Here is a 14356-nt window from a genome sequence, read left to right as displayed (position 1 = left end):
CCTGTGTGTGCCCATGTGCATGATTGTGTATGTGCATGGGAAGTGTGGCTGTGTGCTTATGCATATGTGTGCTTATAGGTGAGGGTACCTGTAGGTATCCACAGGTTTGCACACCTGTGAACGTACATAGGTGCACATGTGCGTGTGTATTTCTGTGTGCTATGGACACACAGAAAAGCAAAGCATAGCTGTGTACACATGTGTGCGTGTGGAGGTATGTGCGCACACGAGTCTGCCTGTGCATGTGTTCCAGTGCAGGTAGGTGTGTGCACACCTGTAAGGGTGCATGTGTGCATACATTCATGTAAGTGTGCATGTGTGTGCATGCCCATGCTTCTACGTGCACGTGCACATCTATGGACGTCTCCATGCCTCTGTCCACATGCGTGTCTTTGTGTCTGCACCTAGCTTACGTGTGCGTGTCCATACAGACCCACACTGGTACGTGTACCTATCGGTGTGTCCGCCTGTGTGTCTGTACAGTCTCACACCAGTACGCGAACACATCCTGCGTCCCTGCGCCACACCACACACCAGTCCGTGTATCTGTTCCACACCGGCACAGTTATCCGTGCGTCCGCGCCTCCGTCCGTGTATGTGATTATCCGTGTGTCCGTCCGGGTGTCTGTCCTTGCAGTCGCGTATCCATACTCAGCGTTGCTCGGCCTTGGCCCGGCAGGGGGCGCCGAAGGCCCCCGCCGCCCCGCCCTCGGGGCCTCCATGTCCTCCAGGTCCTGCCCACTCGGGACTGAGCGCCCCGTGGACCGAAGCCACCGCCGGCGAGGAGCGCCGGGCGGCGCGGGTGGGGCGGCCGCTCAGGGGCTGTAGCGGTGCTCGGGTAGCGCCGTCGGCGGCAGCGAGCAGGCGGTGCCGCGGGGCGGAGCGGGGCGGGGCTTTGACAGGACCCGTGCCGTCCCGCCGGTGCCGGTTCCCATCCTGTAGCCGCCGTCATGAGGAGCCGGAGCAACTCGGGTGTACGTCTGGACGGCTACGGGCGCCTGGTGCAGCAGACCATCCTCCGCCACCAGGTGCGGACCCTGCCCGGGAATGGGGAGCAGACCCGGGGCCCCGGCGCGCCCCGCCGGCCGCTGGGCCAGGGAGTTGTGTGTGAACGGTGCGTCCCCTCCGCAGGACGCGGTGACGGGGCTGCTCCCCGCCAGCGCCGACCACCAGGACGCCTGGGTCCGGGACAACGTGTACAGCATCCTGGCGGTGTGGGGTCTTGGCCTAGCCTACCGCAAGAATGCTGACCGCGACGAGGACAAGGCCAAGGCCTACGAGCTGGAGCAGGTAGGAGGGAGCAGGAGCCGGGGGCGGGGCTGGTGTCACTCGGGGACCGCAGTCACCCCGGTCTGGTCAGCCACAGGTCACAGCTGGGTCAGGGGCAGTGCAGTGAGGACGAGGACGCCGCTCTCCCCCGACACGGGAGGCAATGGGAATGGATGTCAGAGCCTGCTCTTCCCAGACCACACTGGAGCCCAGCCAGAGGGTCTAGACCTCTGGCTCTGGGGTGATCTGGGGCCACAGACGTTTTCTCAAGGGCTGGGGAGCCATTCCTGCAGCCATGTCCTCTGTCCTCCTGCACAGCATGGCAACCTGGCCTTGCTGGCAGACCAAGAAATCTTCCCTCTGCTGTCACCCAGAGGCTGTGAAAATGTGAGCAGGGGCTCTGATTACGGACACTGAGCCCCACAAAGGTCAGCGGCCAGCTGATCCTGAGTCAGGGCTTCTCCTGGGGATTAACAAACCTATTTTCCTTGTTCCTGCAGAGTGTCGTGAAGCTGATGCAGGGGCTGCTCCAGTGCATGATGAGACAGGTAGGGGCTGGAGAGTAACTCTGAGTGTCACGTGGTCTCCTTAAAGCCCTGCTGTACCACAGAGGCTATTGTCCTAGCTCCCCCAGCTCTCCCCAGCCTTCCTTGATGAGCAGAGGGAAGGCTCCCTTCCAGCAAGTCTTGAAATAAGTTCTGAGTGAGCATCTGTCATGGGTGTGATTGAAGTTCCTGAGTTGTGGGCTGGCAGCCAGTGGAGCCTTTGCCAGCTGTTCCTTGTCATGAGGCCTGGCAGGATTCTACAGCTCCTCCTCCCTGAGGGCATTTGGGGTAAACCCTTTTCTCTCTGCATGGTGCAGCTGTGGCAGTGGGGCTCAGCCCAGGGGTTGCGGAATTTCTGCCCTGCCAGGCGTGACTCCATGTGCTCCACTCATGGCATGGGGCAGCCCTTGGCTCAGGAGCTGTCAGTTCTCTCTGTAGACAGGGTTCACTGAATGCCTGCATCTCTTTGCCCTTCTCAAGGTGGACAAGGTAGAGGCCTTCAAGTACAGTCAGAGCACCAGGGACTGCCTGCATGCCAAATATAACACCCACACCTGTGCCACCGTGGTAGGAGACCACGAATGGGGTCACCTACAGATGGATGCTACCTCCCTGTACCTCCTCATGCTTGCACAAATGACGGCCTCAGGTAATGCTGGGGGCTCCCATTGCAGCTTTGAGCATGCTACTTTTCAGGTTCTTCAGAGTCTCAGTTTGGATGCAGCGTCCTGGGTACCAAGCTGTTGCAATGACCTCTGTGACCCCCACTGTTTCCTTATGCTCCTGAGGCGGGTTTGGGCTCTTTGATGTTGGTCTCTCCAAAAGCCCGTTTGTCTGAAGCCCCAGTGCAGCCCAGTAAGGGGTGGGAGTGGAGATGGAGCCAGCTAGGACATAGCTCCCGTTGGGCAGGCATGCAGTGAGGAGGAATCGTCCCTGGGTTACTGCAGCCCCATTCTGAGTATGCTTGTGGGCTTGGAGCATAATGTGAATTCTTCCCTCTGCTTTAGGCCTTCACATAATTCACAGCTTGGATGAGGTCAACTTTATCCAGAACCTTGTGTTCTACATCGAAGCTGCCTACAAAACTGCGGTGGGTAGCATGTGCTGGGGAGGAGGGGTGTGCTCTGATGGTGGTGATACTGCACTGGTGTCCAGGAGCAGCTGTGGGTTCCACCTGAGCCACACCAGCACGTTCTGGGAGCACCATGGATGGGTGGGATTCAAAGGCTTTCTGCGTGTGTTCTGAAACAGTGCCTGCTTCACAGGACTTTGGCATATGGGAGCGTGGGGACAAGACAAACCAGGGCATCACCGAGTTGAATGCCAGTTCTGTTGGCATGGCCAAGGTGAGCTGGGAAGCAATTCTGGCTGGTGGGATGAGGAGCACCAGTGGCACTGAGCTGCTTTTTGACAGGGCAGGCTGGGCATGTTGAACTGCTGAGGCTCAATGCAGTGATAGGTTCCCAGGAACCTATCTTGTGCACTGGGATAAAACTGTGCCCTTCTAGCCTGGATTTTGCCTGAACTGGGAATGAAAAGTTAATTGGGGGTGTGTGGCAGAAATGTCCTGGATCCTTTTGATGTCTGGAGATGTCCCATTTTGACCAGAGATGTTCTGCAACCACAGCAAGGTTCAAATTCCTTTAAATTTGGGCAGTGCTTTACACAGAGGGACTAGCATGGAATGAGAGCTCTTACAAATGAACAGCAAGGTAAAGGACATGTCTCTTTGTGTCTTACCCTGCTTTCAGGCTGCCCTGGAGGCACTGGATGAGCTGGATCTCTTCGGAGCCAAGGGAGGCCCGCAGTCAGTGATATGGGTGCTGTCAGATGAAGTGCAGCACTGCCAGGTGAGACCCCCTCGGCCATGACACTGTTGACAGAGGAACTGTCATCCACTGGGTTTGCAGTGTTAGCCTGACAGCCTAACCACCTTGCCTTCCCCTTTGCCCAGTCGATCCTCCACTCAATGCTGCCCAGGGCCTCCACATCCAAGGAGGTGGATGCCAGTGTGCTCTCTGTCATCTCCTACCCAGCATTTGCTGTGGAGGACAGCGAGCTGGTAGAAATCACCAAGCAGGAGATTATCACCAAGCTGCAGGTGAGTATCTCTGCCCTTGTCTCACTGTTCCCAGGAGACAGCTGCAGTCCAGACTGCTGTAGCCCTTTTTTTTTCCAAAAACATGTTCTGTGGGGAGTTGCTGGGGCATGTCCTGTCCCAGTCTCCATGACCTGTGGCAGGGGTGTGCAAAGAAGCAGCCCTGTGTGCTGTGGCCCCAGGCTGTGATTGTGGCACCTGAGTGCTGGATGAGTGAGGGAGGGGGTGTTTGGCTGAAGGAAACACCCTGCCCCTGCTTCTGCATTGAAAGTACAAGATACCTCACACTGTGCCTTCTGCTCAGCAAATCTTTCCCTCCCTTCCAGGGCCGCTATGGCTGCTGCCGCTTCCTCCGGGATGGATACAGAACTCCCAAAGAGGTGAGGCTCCTCAGCCCTGCTGTCTGGCACAACTTGACTGCCAAGCAGCAGCCCGCCTGGATGCAGCACAAAGGCTGTGTTAGGGAGCACTGGGAAGACATGAGCCCTGAGGAGCCCCAGGCAGTGTCATGGGTCTGGGCAACGCTTCCCAAAATGCCAGAGCTCATTGGAAAGGTGGTATGCCCCACCCACACCCATAGCAGATGGCCAGAGACTGGCTTTGCCTGTATCCTGAGACCCGGTGGTGTGTCTTTCTTAGTCTGGTAGAAGGTGGGACCAGTGCCCAGCATGGGAGCCCTGCTGAGGTGGGCTCTTCCAGGGCTGCATCAGCCCCAAGCAAGGTAGCTCTGGAGGTCACGAAGCTAATTCTGTTTCTCCTAGACCAGCAGTCAGCTTGGGTACTGTCAGAATGGCCCTGGGAGCAAGTGGAGAGTTAGCTGCTTTGGGGAGAGAAAACAGGAAATTTTTGTAAGCAGCAGTCTCATTTGTTAACTGCTGAACTAGGAAATGATATTTAGAGACTCTTAAGTCATCACCAGCTGCTGGGTCTGTAACCTTTGGTCTTGAGTACTTCTGAATGCTTCTCCTTTGCTGCACCTCTGCAGACCAGCCCATAATAGGCAGTATGTGTGGCTGCCTCTCCTCCAGAGCCAGAGAGAAGCAGCAGCATCTCCAATCCAGTGTTCCCAGTGCTTATGAGCTTTGGCAGCATACAGAGTTGTGGATTACTTACTTCTGGGGAGCTGTGAGGCATGGAAAGGGCAGCAGGGCCTGCAGAGGCATGCAGCTAGCTGGAGTCAGATGGGATTTTGGAAGCTTATGGCTGGAGTCCAGGTAGAAGATGTCTGTTCCTTCTGTCCTCTCTGCCTGAATAGTCTGCTAAGGCCAACACTCTCCCTTCTCTGCAGCAGACAGAGCAGTTAGCAGGGAGGGTTGAAGAAAGGGCACTACACCACACAGAACTGTGGTGGGAGGGCTCTGGGCAGGCAGCTCTTCATCCTGACAGCTTCCCTTGTGTTGGGCTCACAGTGGCACCACATGGCAGGAGGGCCATGAAGGAACCTCTCTGGCCCTGTGTCACCAGGCCAAGCCCTCTCACCTGGCTGGGCCAGCTTGATGATGCTGGAGGAGACAGATGCTGAGAGGCTCAGGCAGAGCAGGGAAGGCAGAGGGAACCCAGCATGGCACAGGGGATGTAGACCCCAGGAAGGGTAAGTCTCTCCATTATCAGTGCAGGGGGCTCAGGAGGGGGTAGTCCAGTGGAGAAAACAGAGGCTGGAGGTGAAATTGCTTTTCAGCTCTTCCTTGGCCATCTGCAAATAAGGCCTGGGAGAACATTTGAGGCTAGGGTCTCACAGGGAGGAGAAGCCCTGTCAGTTTGAGGGGATCCTGTCACATACCACCTGCCTTGATGTCACTTACAGGACCCCAAACGCCTCTACTATGAACCTGCTGAGCTGAAGCTGTTTGAGAACATTGAGTGTGAGTGGCCTCTCTTCTGGGCATACTTGATGATTGATGGGATTTTCAGTGGAAACATGGAGCAGGTAAGAGAGGTGAGACCTGCTGGGCTAGTGGAAAAAAGTCCCTGGCAGGAGAAGTGGGTGGAGGAAGGAAGCAGGTAGCTGGTGGCAGATTTCCTCTGCTCTCTTCTCAGGTGCAGGAGTACCGGGAAGCCCTTGAAGGGGTTCTTATCAAGGGGAAGAATGGGGTACACCTGCTGCCAGAGCTCTACAGTGTCCCACCAGATAAGGTGAGTGAACCTGAGCTATGGTGGAAAGCAGGAGTGTCTTACAGAATCACAGGATATTCTGAGTTGGAAGGGACCCACAAGGATCATGAAAGTCCAGTGCTAAAACTCCTGGTCTTATTATCAGATAATTAAGTTTTAAGTTTTAACCCACATTGTTAGTGAAGGGGCACACGTAGTGCATGGAAACCTCATGTCTAAAAAGGATGGCTTGGAGCTGTTATGAAACTGTGATAAAAATTGGGTTTTTTTCCCAAAGCATTTCTTGTTCCCACACACAAGAATTCTTTGCTGACAGTCTGCTTGCTCAGAGACTGAGTGCTCCGAGAGCTCAGGACAAGCAGACCTGGGCTGAGTAGGTGGTGCTGAGTTCCAGATCAGTGGTGAGGGAATTTGTGTGGGCCTGGGCTAAGAGCAGTAGCCTCCTGATGCTCAGGTTATCCAGGAGAGATTTGCTCCTCACCAGTATCAGAAAGCATTTCTGGGTGCTCCTGGGGCATGCCAGTTCTAGTGGGATGGCCTGAGCTGAGAAACCAAACATGGCTTGAGCAGTTGCTCTGTTGTCTGACACAGGTGCCCAGGGAAGTCATGGTAAGAGAGGAGGAATGTAACCTGGCTCTGTGACAAATGCTGTTGTCAGGCCTTGTTTTAAGCCTTGAACTGCTGGACTTCAAGACGCAGTGAGGATGCTTCCTTCAGCATCCTGTGTCTATAGATCCCTTCTTGACCTCCTGACTTGTCTTCCAGGTGGATGAAGAATACAGGAATCCACACACTGTGGATAGGATACCCATGGGCAAGCTGCCACACATGTGGGGACAGTCCCTCTACATCCTGGGTTGTCTGATGGCTGAGGTAGGGTCTCCCTGGGTGCTGGGGAGGGCTGTGGGACCAGGCTCTGAGCTGGGAAGGTGCAAATGCTGCCACCCACCATGGGGAAGTTGTCACCTCCATCCTCCAGGACCTCTTAAAGGTGAGTTGTCTGTAGGCATCGTCCATTCTACCCTACCCATAAAATGTTAATCTCTTCATACCTTTTTTTCCACAGGGGTTTCTAGCTCCTGGTGAAATAGATCCCCTCAACCGCCGTTTCGCAACTGTCCCTAAACCTGATGTGGTGGTCCAAGGTGAGGGAAAGGAGCCAGTCCCAAACCCCTGAGTCTGGCAGGTGGGGAGGACTCTGGCTCGGCAGAATTCAGAGATGCCTCTGGGGTGACTCTGCTTGATGGGTTGCTGCCAATACAGCCCAGTCTCAGCCCTTGCAAGGCAGGTGGAAGATGGGGTGCAAGTCCTTCCGTTTCATCCTGTGTTGACCCACAAAACTATCATCTGCTGCAGCCTCCTCTGCAGAGAGGTTGAAAATTGTCCTCCTGCCACTTGGTGAGGAAGACTTGTGTGTATAGAGTGTTAGGAGGAGCAAAGCAGACTTCTGCAGTGGGAACTGGTTCCCAAGGGACCCCAGACAGCTTCTTCTCTGTGGTGTGGTGCCTTGTATGTGTCCCCAAAGGCATGGGGCAGTGTTGTCACACACCCTTGTGCCTCTGTTGCACTGAGACTGTCTTCCATCCACAGTGTGTATCCTGGCTGAAACAGAGGAGATCAAGGCAATCCTGCAGAAGGAAGGCATTAACGTGGAGACTGTGGCCGATGTCTACCCCATCAGAGTGCAGCCTGCTCGCATCCTCAGCCACATCTATGCCCGGCTGGGTGAGCTGGGCTCCCTGCTCCTGCAGCAATTGGGGTGCAGGAGGCTCTGTCTCATGCCTGGCACTCCTGCTCATAGACAGTCATGTCCTGCTCTCTGCTTGGCTGATGAGGATTCTGCTGCCCATTTCTAGGCCTGATAACGCCACTGATGCCAAAGGGGAACAAAGTGGCAGACAGTGCTGTTTAGTGTGATTGTGACAGGAGTAGAGCTTTGGCTTGCAATTGCACAGTCACTCCAGGAAGAGGCAAGAGACTGATAGATGTTGAACCTCATGTGGGCTGGAGTTGTCTTCTGTTCCTGTATTCAGATCTGGACGGGGGAGGCTAGCCAGACCCCAGGAAGCATCCTCTGGCTGTCCCTGGCAAAGAGGGCCCAGAGCTCAGGCAGTATGGCTGTTGTTGGTGGGTGGGCAGGGCTGAGTGTGAAGAGAGGATGTGCTCACCTCTGCATGCTTGCTCCTTGATGCTGCAAGCCCTTGGCTATGGGGTTTGTTTTGCAGGAGCCAGAGATTTAGCCTGGGCCAAAGGAGACACCTGATCTGCTGTGATTTAATTTGGCAGCTAATTTAGGCCACCAAAAGGCCAAGTGTGACATGGGCAGGGGGAGCAGCCTGGCAGCTGCCAGAGCTGACAAGCAAGGGGTAATGCTGTTGCTGCACCATCCTGGGCCTTGGGAGTCATCCAGGAGCAATTGGAATGCTGATAGAGCTGTCAGCTTAGGGGGCCCAGCCCTATGCAGACGGGCACCCCTAGCACTGCTCCGGCTTCGGACGTGCCCAAAGACCAGAAGCTGTGACACTGCAGAAGTCAGGACAGGCTGTGGGTTGCTGTTTCACCATGTCTCTACCCCTCTGGGCAGGTCTGGGGACAGAATTACTGTCCCTTAGAACTGTACCAGCTTGACACACAGTTCTGGGACATCCCAGCTTCAAACCAGCATTTCCCTGCTGGCTGGTAACAAGATGCTTGGCACTGCTTGCTGCTGCAGCCCTTTCATGAGAAGTCTTGTACTAAAAACTCCTCTCCCTGCCTTCCCAGGCCGCAACAAGCAGATGTGCCTTACTGGACGGCCCTACCGGCATATGGGTGTCCTTGGGACCTCCAAGCTCTACAAAATTAGGAAGAGCATTTTTACCTTTACCCCACAGGTGAGTGACATTGCAGAGGCTCATTCCTAGCTATTCTGTGATATGAAACTGGGCAGGAAGTTTCTTCGATGGCTGGATACTCATTCTAAGATACACTCTCTAAACAGCCTGGGAGTGTGGAGTAGTCCAACTCTGTGGCATGAGGGAGCACAGTTGGTGGTCCTGGCTGTGTGGATGTTGGGACAGCTTGAGCCTTTTAATGATCAGTATTGGATGAAAATCTCTGCTCACCCTGATGAGAACACCAGGAGGATGCTGATGACAGGCCAGGGACGTGTGTCCAGGGAACAAGCAGTAATCCAAACCTAGCACTATGGGGAGTGTGTATGCACTTGAAACAGGCACAACATGGACTCACTGTGGGGGGCTGGATGCTGCTGCTGCTGAGCTATGGTGTTAGTTATGTCCCCCTAGTTGTTAGTGGCCAGTAGCTGCCCTGGGGTTTGAGGGTCCCTTGCTGGGCTGTACTAGCACCTGCCAAGTAAGGGATGAGCTGTTAGTGCAAAGGCACGTGCCCTCTGGGGGCACAGCATGGCTAGCTTGACTGTGTGCCTGTGGGAAGACATAGGTGGCACCATAAGGACCTAGTGACTACATGTAGGGCTGATCATGTCTCTTGTGTCCTCACAGTTTATAGACCAGCAGCAGTTCTACCTGGCTCTTGACAACAAGATGATTGTGGAGATGCTGAGGACGGACCTCTCCTACCTGTGCAGCCGGTGGAGGATGACTGGGCGACCAACCATCACCTTCCCCATCTCCCACACCATGCTCGGTATAGATGCTCCAGCGTGACAAGGCATTTGCTTAGAGCAGCCCTGGGAAATAGCTCTGCAGTAGGAAGGGGGTGGGCAAATATGTGACCATCTCAATAACAGGGACATGGTGAGGCTGGAGCAGTCAGTAGTGTCCTGTGCAGAGCTTACTGCTCAGAGGAGCCATGTTGAGTGGGCAGCTGGCTGGCAGCTAACAGGGTTGTCTGTCAGGCACTAGTACCTGCAGCTCAAGCAGGTTTGCTGGCACAGACATATTCGGGCTCCAGGCAAATAGCCTTGTGGGAAGGCCTTTTGGGAGCAACACCAAAACCACAATTTCTCTGTAGAAGTGTTCTTGGTGCTCTTTCTGTGTCTTGACTCTTCCCTAAGACTGAGCACCTGCTAAAGGCTTTCCTAGTCAACAGAGAGGGGAAAACAGTAAACCGGAAGGAGCAAAGGCACAGAGTAGAATTGGCTTGCCTGCCGCAGCTCACAGGTTCCCTATGAGCCCGGTGTAGGAAAGTGACTGTTCTGCTTTAAGGCCTTTCTGTCTCTCCTTGTGTATTTAAAATCCCCTTAATTTCTCGAGTGTGCCTTTTGCTGTGGTGTCTCCTGACCTCGACAGCAGCCCACTCCTCTGCTTCATTATGTGAAAGGCAGAGACAGAGCAGGGGGCTGTTAGGGGCTGCTGTCTGGTACTGTCTGCTTCAGCCAAAGGTGAAATCTGTGGAGCCTGGAGTGCATCCTGGCATGGTTTTCCTTGAATCCAGCCTGGACAGTCCAGAATTTCCCTTTTTGGGTGGTGCTTTTGGTACCACAGCCTGACCACATACCCCAGAGTAAGGGTCTGGCCATGGTGCTTTGGGTGTCTGAATGCTCACCTAGTCCTGGGTTACATTCTGGGGATGAGTTTGAGCGTGAGGGCCTGACTGCCTGTGCATCTTCCACACAGATGAAACCAGCAGCAGTGTGCATCCCACGGTGCTGGCAATGCTGCAGAAGCTGCAGGATGGGTATTTTGGTGGAGCAAGGTGAGTGCAGCTTCCTGCAGTGCAGTAGGGAGAGGGCTCATGGCCTCCAAGAGCCTGGTTATGAGGATACCTGCTGGGCAGAGCATAGGGTGTGGGGGAGCAAGCTGGGGAAGATACACTGGGGTGTGCTAGGCTATCAGCGTTCCCTAGGGCTACAGTCCCAACAGAGGAGATGAAAGAGAGGACATGGCTCTTCATGTCATCAAATCCATGGCTACAGGATTTCTCTAATAGCTTTTGGGCAGCCCTTCCATGCCCACCCACAGCTGAAAGAGTTGCAGGCAACTAAAGTAGACACCAGTGTGTGAATGCTCCTGGTGAACATGTCTCTCCCCATCAAAGGGCAGGAGCCAGGAGGTAAAGCCAAGGGTATCACCTCCCCTTCCCTCTCCATGTGACCTTCCTATCTCTTGCCCAGAATTCAGACTGGTAAATTGTCGGAGTTCCTGACAACATCATGCCGAACGCACCTCAGCTTTATGGACCCTGGGCCAGAGGGTAAGGTCTTTGCCATGAGTTACAGGCTCAGCAGTGACAGCTTTGAGAAGCTAGACACCTAGGAGTGGCTGCATGGCTTGCAGATAGCAGAGGATGGTAAGGGAGAACAGGCCAGTCACTGCTGTGGGGCGGCAAATGCCTAACTCACCCTTACAACCATAGCACCCAACCTCCCTGCCAGCATACACCGCTGTGTTCTTCATGTGCTTGGGTTTTCACCATGTTCCCATCTGGCTCTCTGTCAACCTTGTCTGGAATGAGCAGCTCTGACCTTCATAAGCTGCTATGTGGAGAAGAGATAAAGGATTGGCAGCCTGCCTCAGCTTGGGAGATGTGGCTGAGGGTCTTTGATGCATAAATGGCAGTGCAGAAGGTGATAGCACAGTGACCAAGGTGGTGGGGAAGAGCCACCTAATTAATCTCTGTTTTTTCCCAAAGCCTTTGCCCCTCCCCTGGGCAGAGCTACTCCCGTGAGTGCCAAATTGAAGCCTCACTGCTGTATAGAGAGTACCTGAGAATGCTTTGGCCCATCACAGCATAAGGGACCCCCACCTTGTGCTGGGACCATGCAGGGTGCAAGTTTTGCTGTTCCCCTTTCAAGCAGGCCTCCGGACATCTCCTGTGTGACCTAGCACTGGTCATCATCAGCCTTCCCACTATCTGTTTTACTTCTGCAGCTCCTGCAGCCAGTGAATGCACTGCTGGGACTCTGAATGCTCATTTTTCTTGCCTTTCTCTCACTTCATCTGCAGCCTCCTTACAGGCTGCATCAGGGTTTGTCCAAGGTGTCTGTTTTGCCTCCCAGCTCCAGTAGGAGGATCTGCCTGGCCTTTCACCAGCATCTCAAAGATGCTAAATTTTAGATTTCCTGTGGTCAGATGCTGCAGCCAGGTTAATGTTCTCAAGGGTGGTGCTTAGAGGATTTTTCCAGCCTAGCCTTCAGGCACTGTCACAAGGCATGCTCTTGAGGGGTGGAAAGGGGATGCCATGCTGCTTCAGGTGCAGTCAGCAGCTTGTCTCCTGGGCCCAACACATCTCTGAGCTTGCCAGTTGGAGAGCAGCATAACTTTGCCCTGGCCCACTGTTAGTGCATTGACATCTGTGTTTTATCTGGGGCAGTTGCCCCCCAGGGACATCCCCTCACTTTTATCTCCTGACTGAGCAGAGACCTGGCCTCTGAGCACCGTCTTCCATGTTGCTGTTAGTGCATGGTGCCTCTGGTGATCCTGATGTGGTGTTGGGAGCTGCTTGAAGCTGGGCAAAGAGCAAGGCAGGAACCATAACTCTTCCTGTAACTCCAACTTACAAATAACTGCTGCAAACCCACCTTGCCTTGCTCCCTTGCCGGAGTCCTGCTTGGACGATGCCCTTGCTGTGCTTGGGTGCTTGTAAGTGGTCTCTGCTTGGACAAGCTGCCTCTGGCTGTACCTCCCCACTTCTTCCCTGGAGAGAAGGAGTGTGAGGGTTTTCCTGCAGGGTTTGAGTGGGGTGTTCCTGTCCTTGCACAGGCTTGGATCAGAGACATGCTGCAGCAACATGCTGTTTCTTCCTTTGTCAATGTGGGACATGGAGAGAGCCCCAGTTTAGGGCAGGCAGTGTCCTAGGCAGGAGTCGTGCAGGAACAGGGGTGCTTTGTGTGTCTGGCTGCTGGCACTGTCCATTAGTCTACCTGGCTGCCAGCACTGGCCCTACATTGTCACTCTGTGCAGCCAGCAAAGCTTTCTCTTACAGGTGGGAGCTCTCTGGGCCTTTGGTGCTATGACTCAAAGTGGCTGAACTCCTGCTCTGCTGCTTTCCCTTCCAGAGGACACTGACGATGAGGTTGCTCAGTATCTGGATCACCTGCTGCAACGCACGACTCCGCAGTCAAACCTGCCTCCGACCACCCAGCGGGGAGGGCTGAGCCGCTTCAGGGCTGCTGTCCACACCACCCGTGACCTCATGTCCCTGGCATCCAAGGCCAAGGACCTGCATGTCCAGAGTGAGTAACTCCAACACCCTCCACATCTTCCCTTGAGGCCCAGGGATGAGGTTGAAGTGCTTTGGGAGCTTTCACAGCTGTATGATGCTAGGGTTCCCGTGGGTTGCAGAGAAACTAAGCCTTTACCTGGGCAAAGGCACTTCATGTTGATCATGTTAGTCCTGACCATGGAGTGTCTTGGAGTTGGTGCCTGGGCAGCCCCATGAAAACTCAATAAAGAATGGCAGCTCCCTGCGGTGTTCCTCTGAATGGGTGGACAGGGACTGCTTCTCCCATAGCCAACTTCTCTGCAAGGACTGGTTGGGGAGCAGTGTCAGTGTCTGAGGTAGTTTGTGGTGACTGGGGCTAGATGTATCTCTGCCAACCTGTGGGGGTTTTTTTTAGATGTTGGGATGTATGTCCCCAGCAGGATCTTCCAGGCATCACAGCAGTCAGTTAAGCTTCTGAGTTCACTCCACCAGCATGACTTGGATGGCAAGGTGAGTTCTGTCTCTCCCAGACTGAGCTTTCCTTTCAGCTATAGCCAAAGTGTCCTTGCAGGATTGCAAGGGGAAGTCCTGTTGTTTGATGAGGGAGAATATGCATGGGTCCATTTGGTGCAGGGTGCTGGTAATGCTAATCATCAGCACAGGTCTCCTTTCCTCCAGAGCCACGCGCTCTATGCAGAGATGAACTTGCCACGTGATGAGGATGGAAATGTGGACTGCAAGGCACTGGTGGATCAGCTGCGCATCTGCCCCACGCTGCAGGAACAAGCAGACATCCTTTACATGCTCCACATCCTCAAGTAGGATGATCTCTGTGTCCTGAGGGCTCCCTGTGCATAGAGGGGTTGGCACAGCCCAGGGGGCCTGCCAGGGAGCTGTGACAGACAAATTTCTGGACATAACGCAGTACCTCCTTCATCTTCACAGGGGACCCGAGTGGCACACAGGGCTTGATAGTGAGCCTGGCCCCACCATCAAGGAGCTCCTCACTGAGTTGTATGTGCGGGTGGGGGAGACACGCCAGTGGGCCCTGATTCGCTACATCTCTGGTATCCTCAAGAAGAAAGTTGAAGCTCTGGATGAGGTAACAGCTGTACAGCCAGCCTCTAACAGGCTGAGGTCTGTCAGGGAGGAGGCAGCAGAGTGAGCAGGAGAACCATGGCTGCATCAGCTCTGTCTCCCTCTGCCTTGTGCTGAGCCCCCAAAC

The 14356-nt window shown here is 54.5% G+C and overlaps 1 protein-coding gene across 8 annotated transcripts in view; it reads left to right on the top strand.

The window, feature by feature from the left end:
- The first annotated feature begins 693 nt into the window (after positions 1-693).
- Positions 694-14356, top strand: part of PHKA1 (phosphorylase kinase regulatory subunit alpha 1) — a 21422-nt gene continuing 7759 nt past the window's right edge. For 3 of the 8 annotated variants that reach the window (XM_074551577.1, XM_074551576.1, XM_074551574.1), the window contains exons 1-22: positions 695-1028; positions 1132-1290; positions 1770-1817; positions 2295-2463; positions 2822-2904; positions 3080-3160; positions 3566-3664; positions 3769-3915; positions 4239-4292; positions 5717-5848; positions 5950-6045; positions 6790-6897; positions 7091-7169; positions 7615-7749; positions 8788-8897; positions 9528-9672; positions 10605-10683; positions 11102-11181; positions 12986-13162; positions 13547-13641; positions 13810-13949; positions 14077-14233. In XM_074551577.1, coding sequence (XP_074407678.1) covers positions 951-1028; positions 1132-1290; positions 1770-1817; positions 2295-2463; positions 2822-2904; positions 3080-3160; positions 3566-3664; positions 3769-3915; positions 4239-4292; positions 5717-5848; positions 5950-6045; positions 6790-6897; positions 7091-7169; positions 7615-7749; positions 8788-8897; positions 9528-9672; positions 10605-10683; positions 11102-11181; positions 12986-13162; positions 13547-13641; positions 13810-13949; positions 14077-14233 — 2451 coding nt within the window. In that variant the 5' untranslated portion in view covers positions 695-950. Of the gene's footprint in view, positions 1029-1131; positions 1291-1769; positions 1818-2294; positions 2464-2821; positions 2905-3079; positions 3161-3565; positions 3665-3768; positions 3916-4238; positions 4293-5716; positions 5849-5949; positions 6046-6789; positions 6898-7090; positions 7170-7614; positions 7750-8787; positions 8898-9527; positions 9673-10604; positions 10684-11101; positions 11182-12985; positions 13163-13546; positions 13642-13809; positions 13950-14076; positions 14234-14356 lie in introns of all 8 variants that reach the window. The other 5 variants (XR_012582721.1, XR_012582720.1, XM_074551579.1 and 2 more) reach the window with 3 other exon arrangements.

The sequence above is a fragment of the Zonotrichia albicollis genome, chromosome 14, assembly GCF_047830755.1.
Source record: "Zonotrichia albicollis isolate bZonAlb1 chromosome 14, bZonAlb1.hap1, whole genome shotgun sequence".
Taxonomy (NCBI): domain Eukaryota; kingdom Metazoa; phylum Chordata; class Aves; order Passeriformes; family Passerellidae; genus Zonotrichia; species Zonotrichia albicollis.
This window is presented reverse-complemented; position numbering and strand designations above follow the sequence as displayed.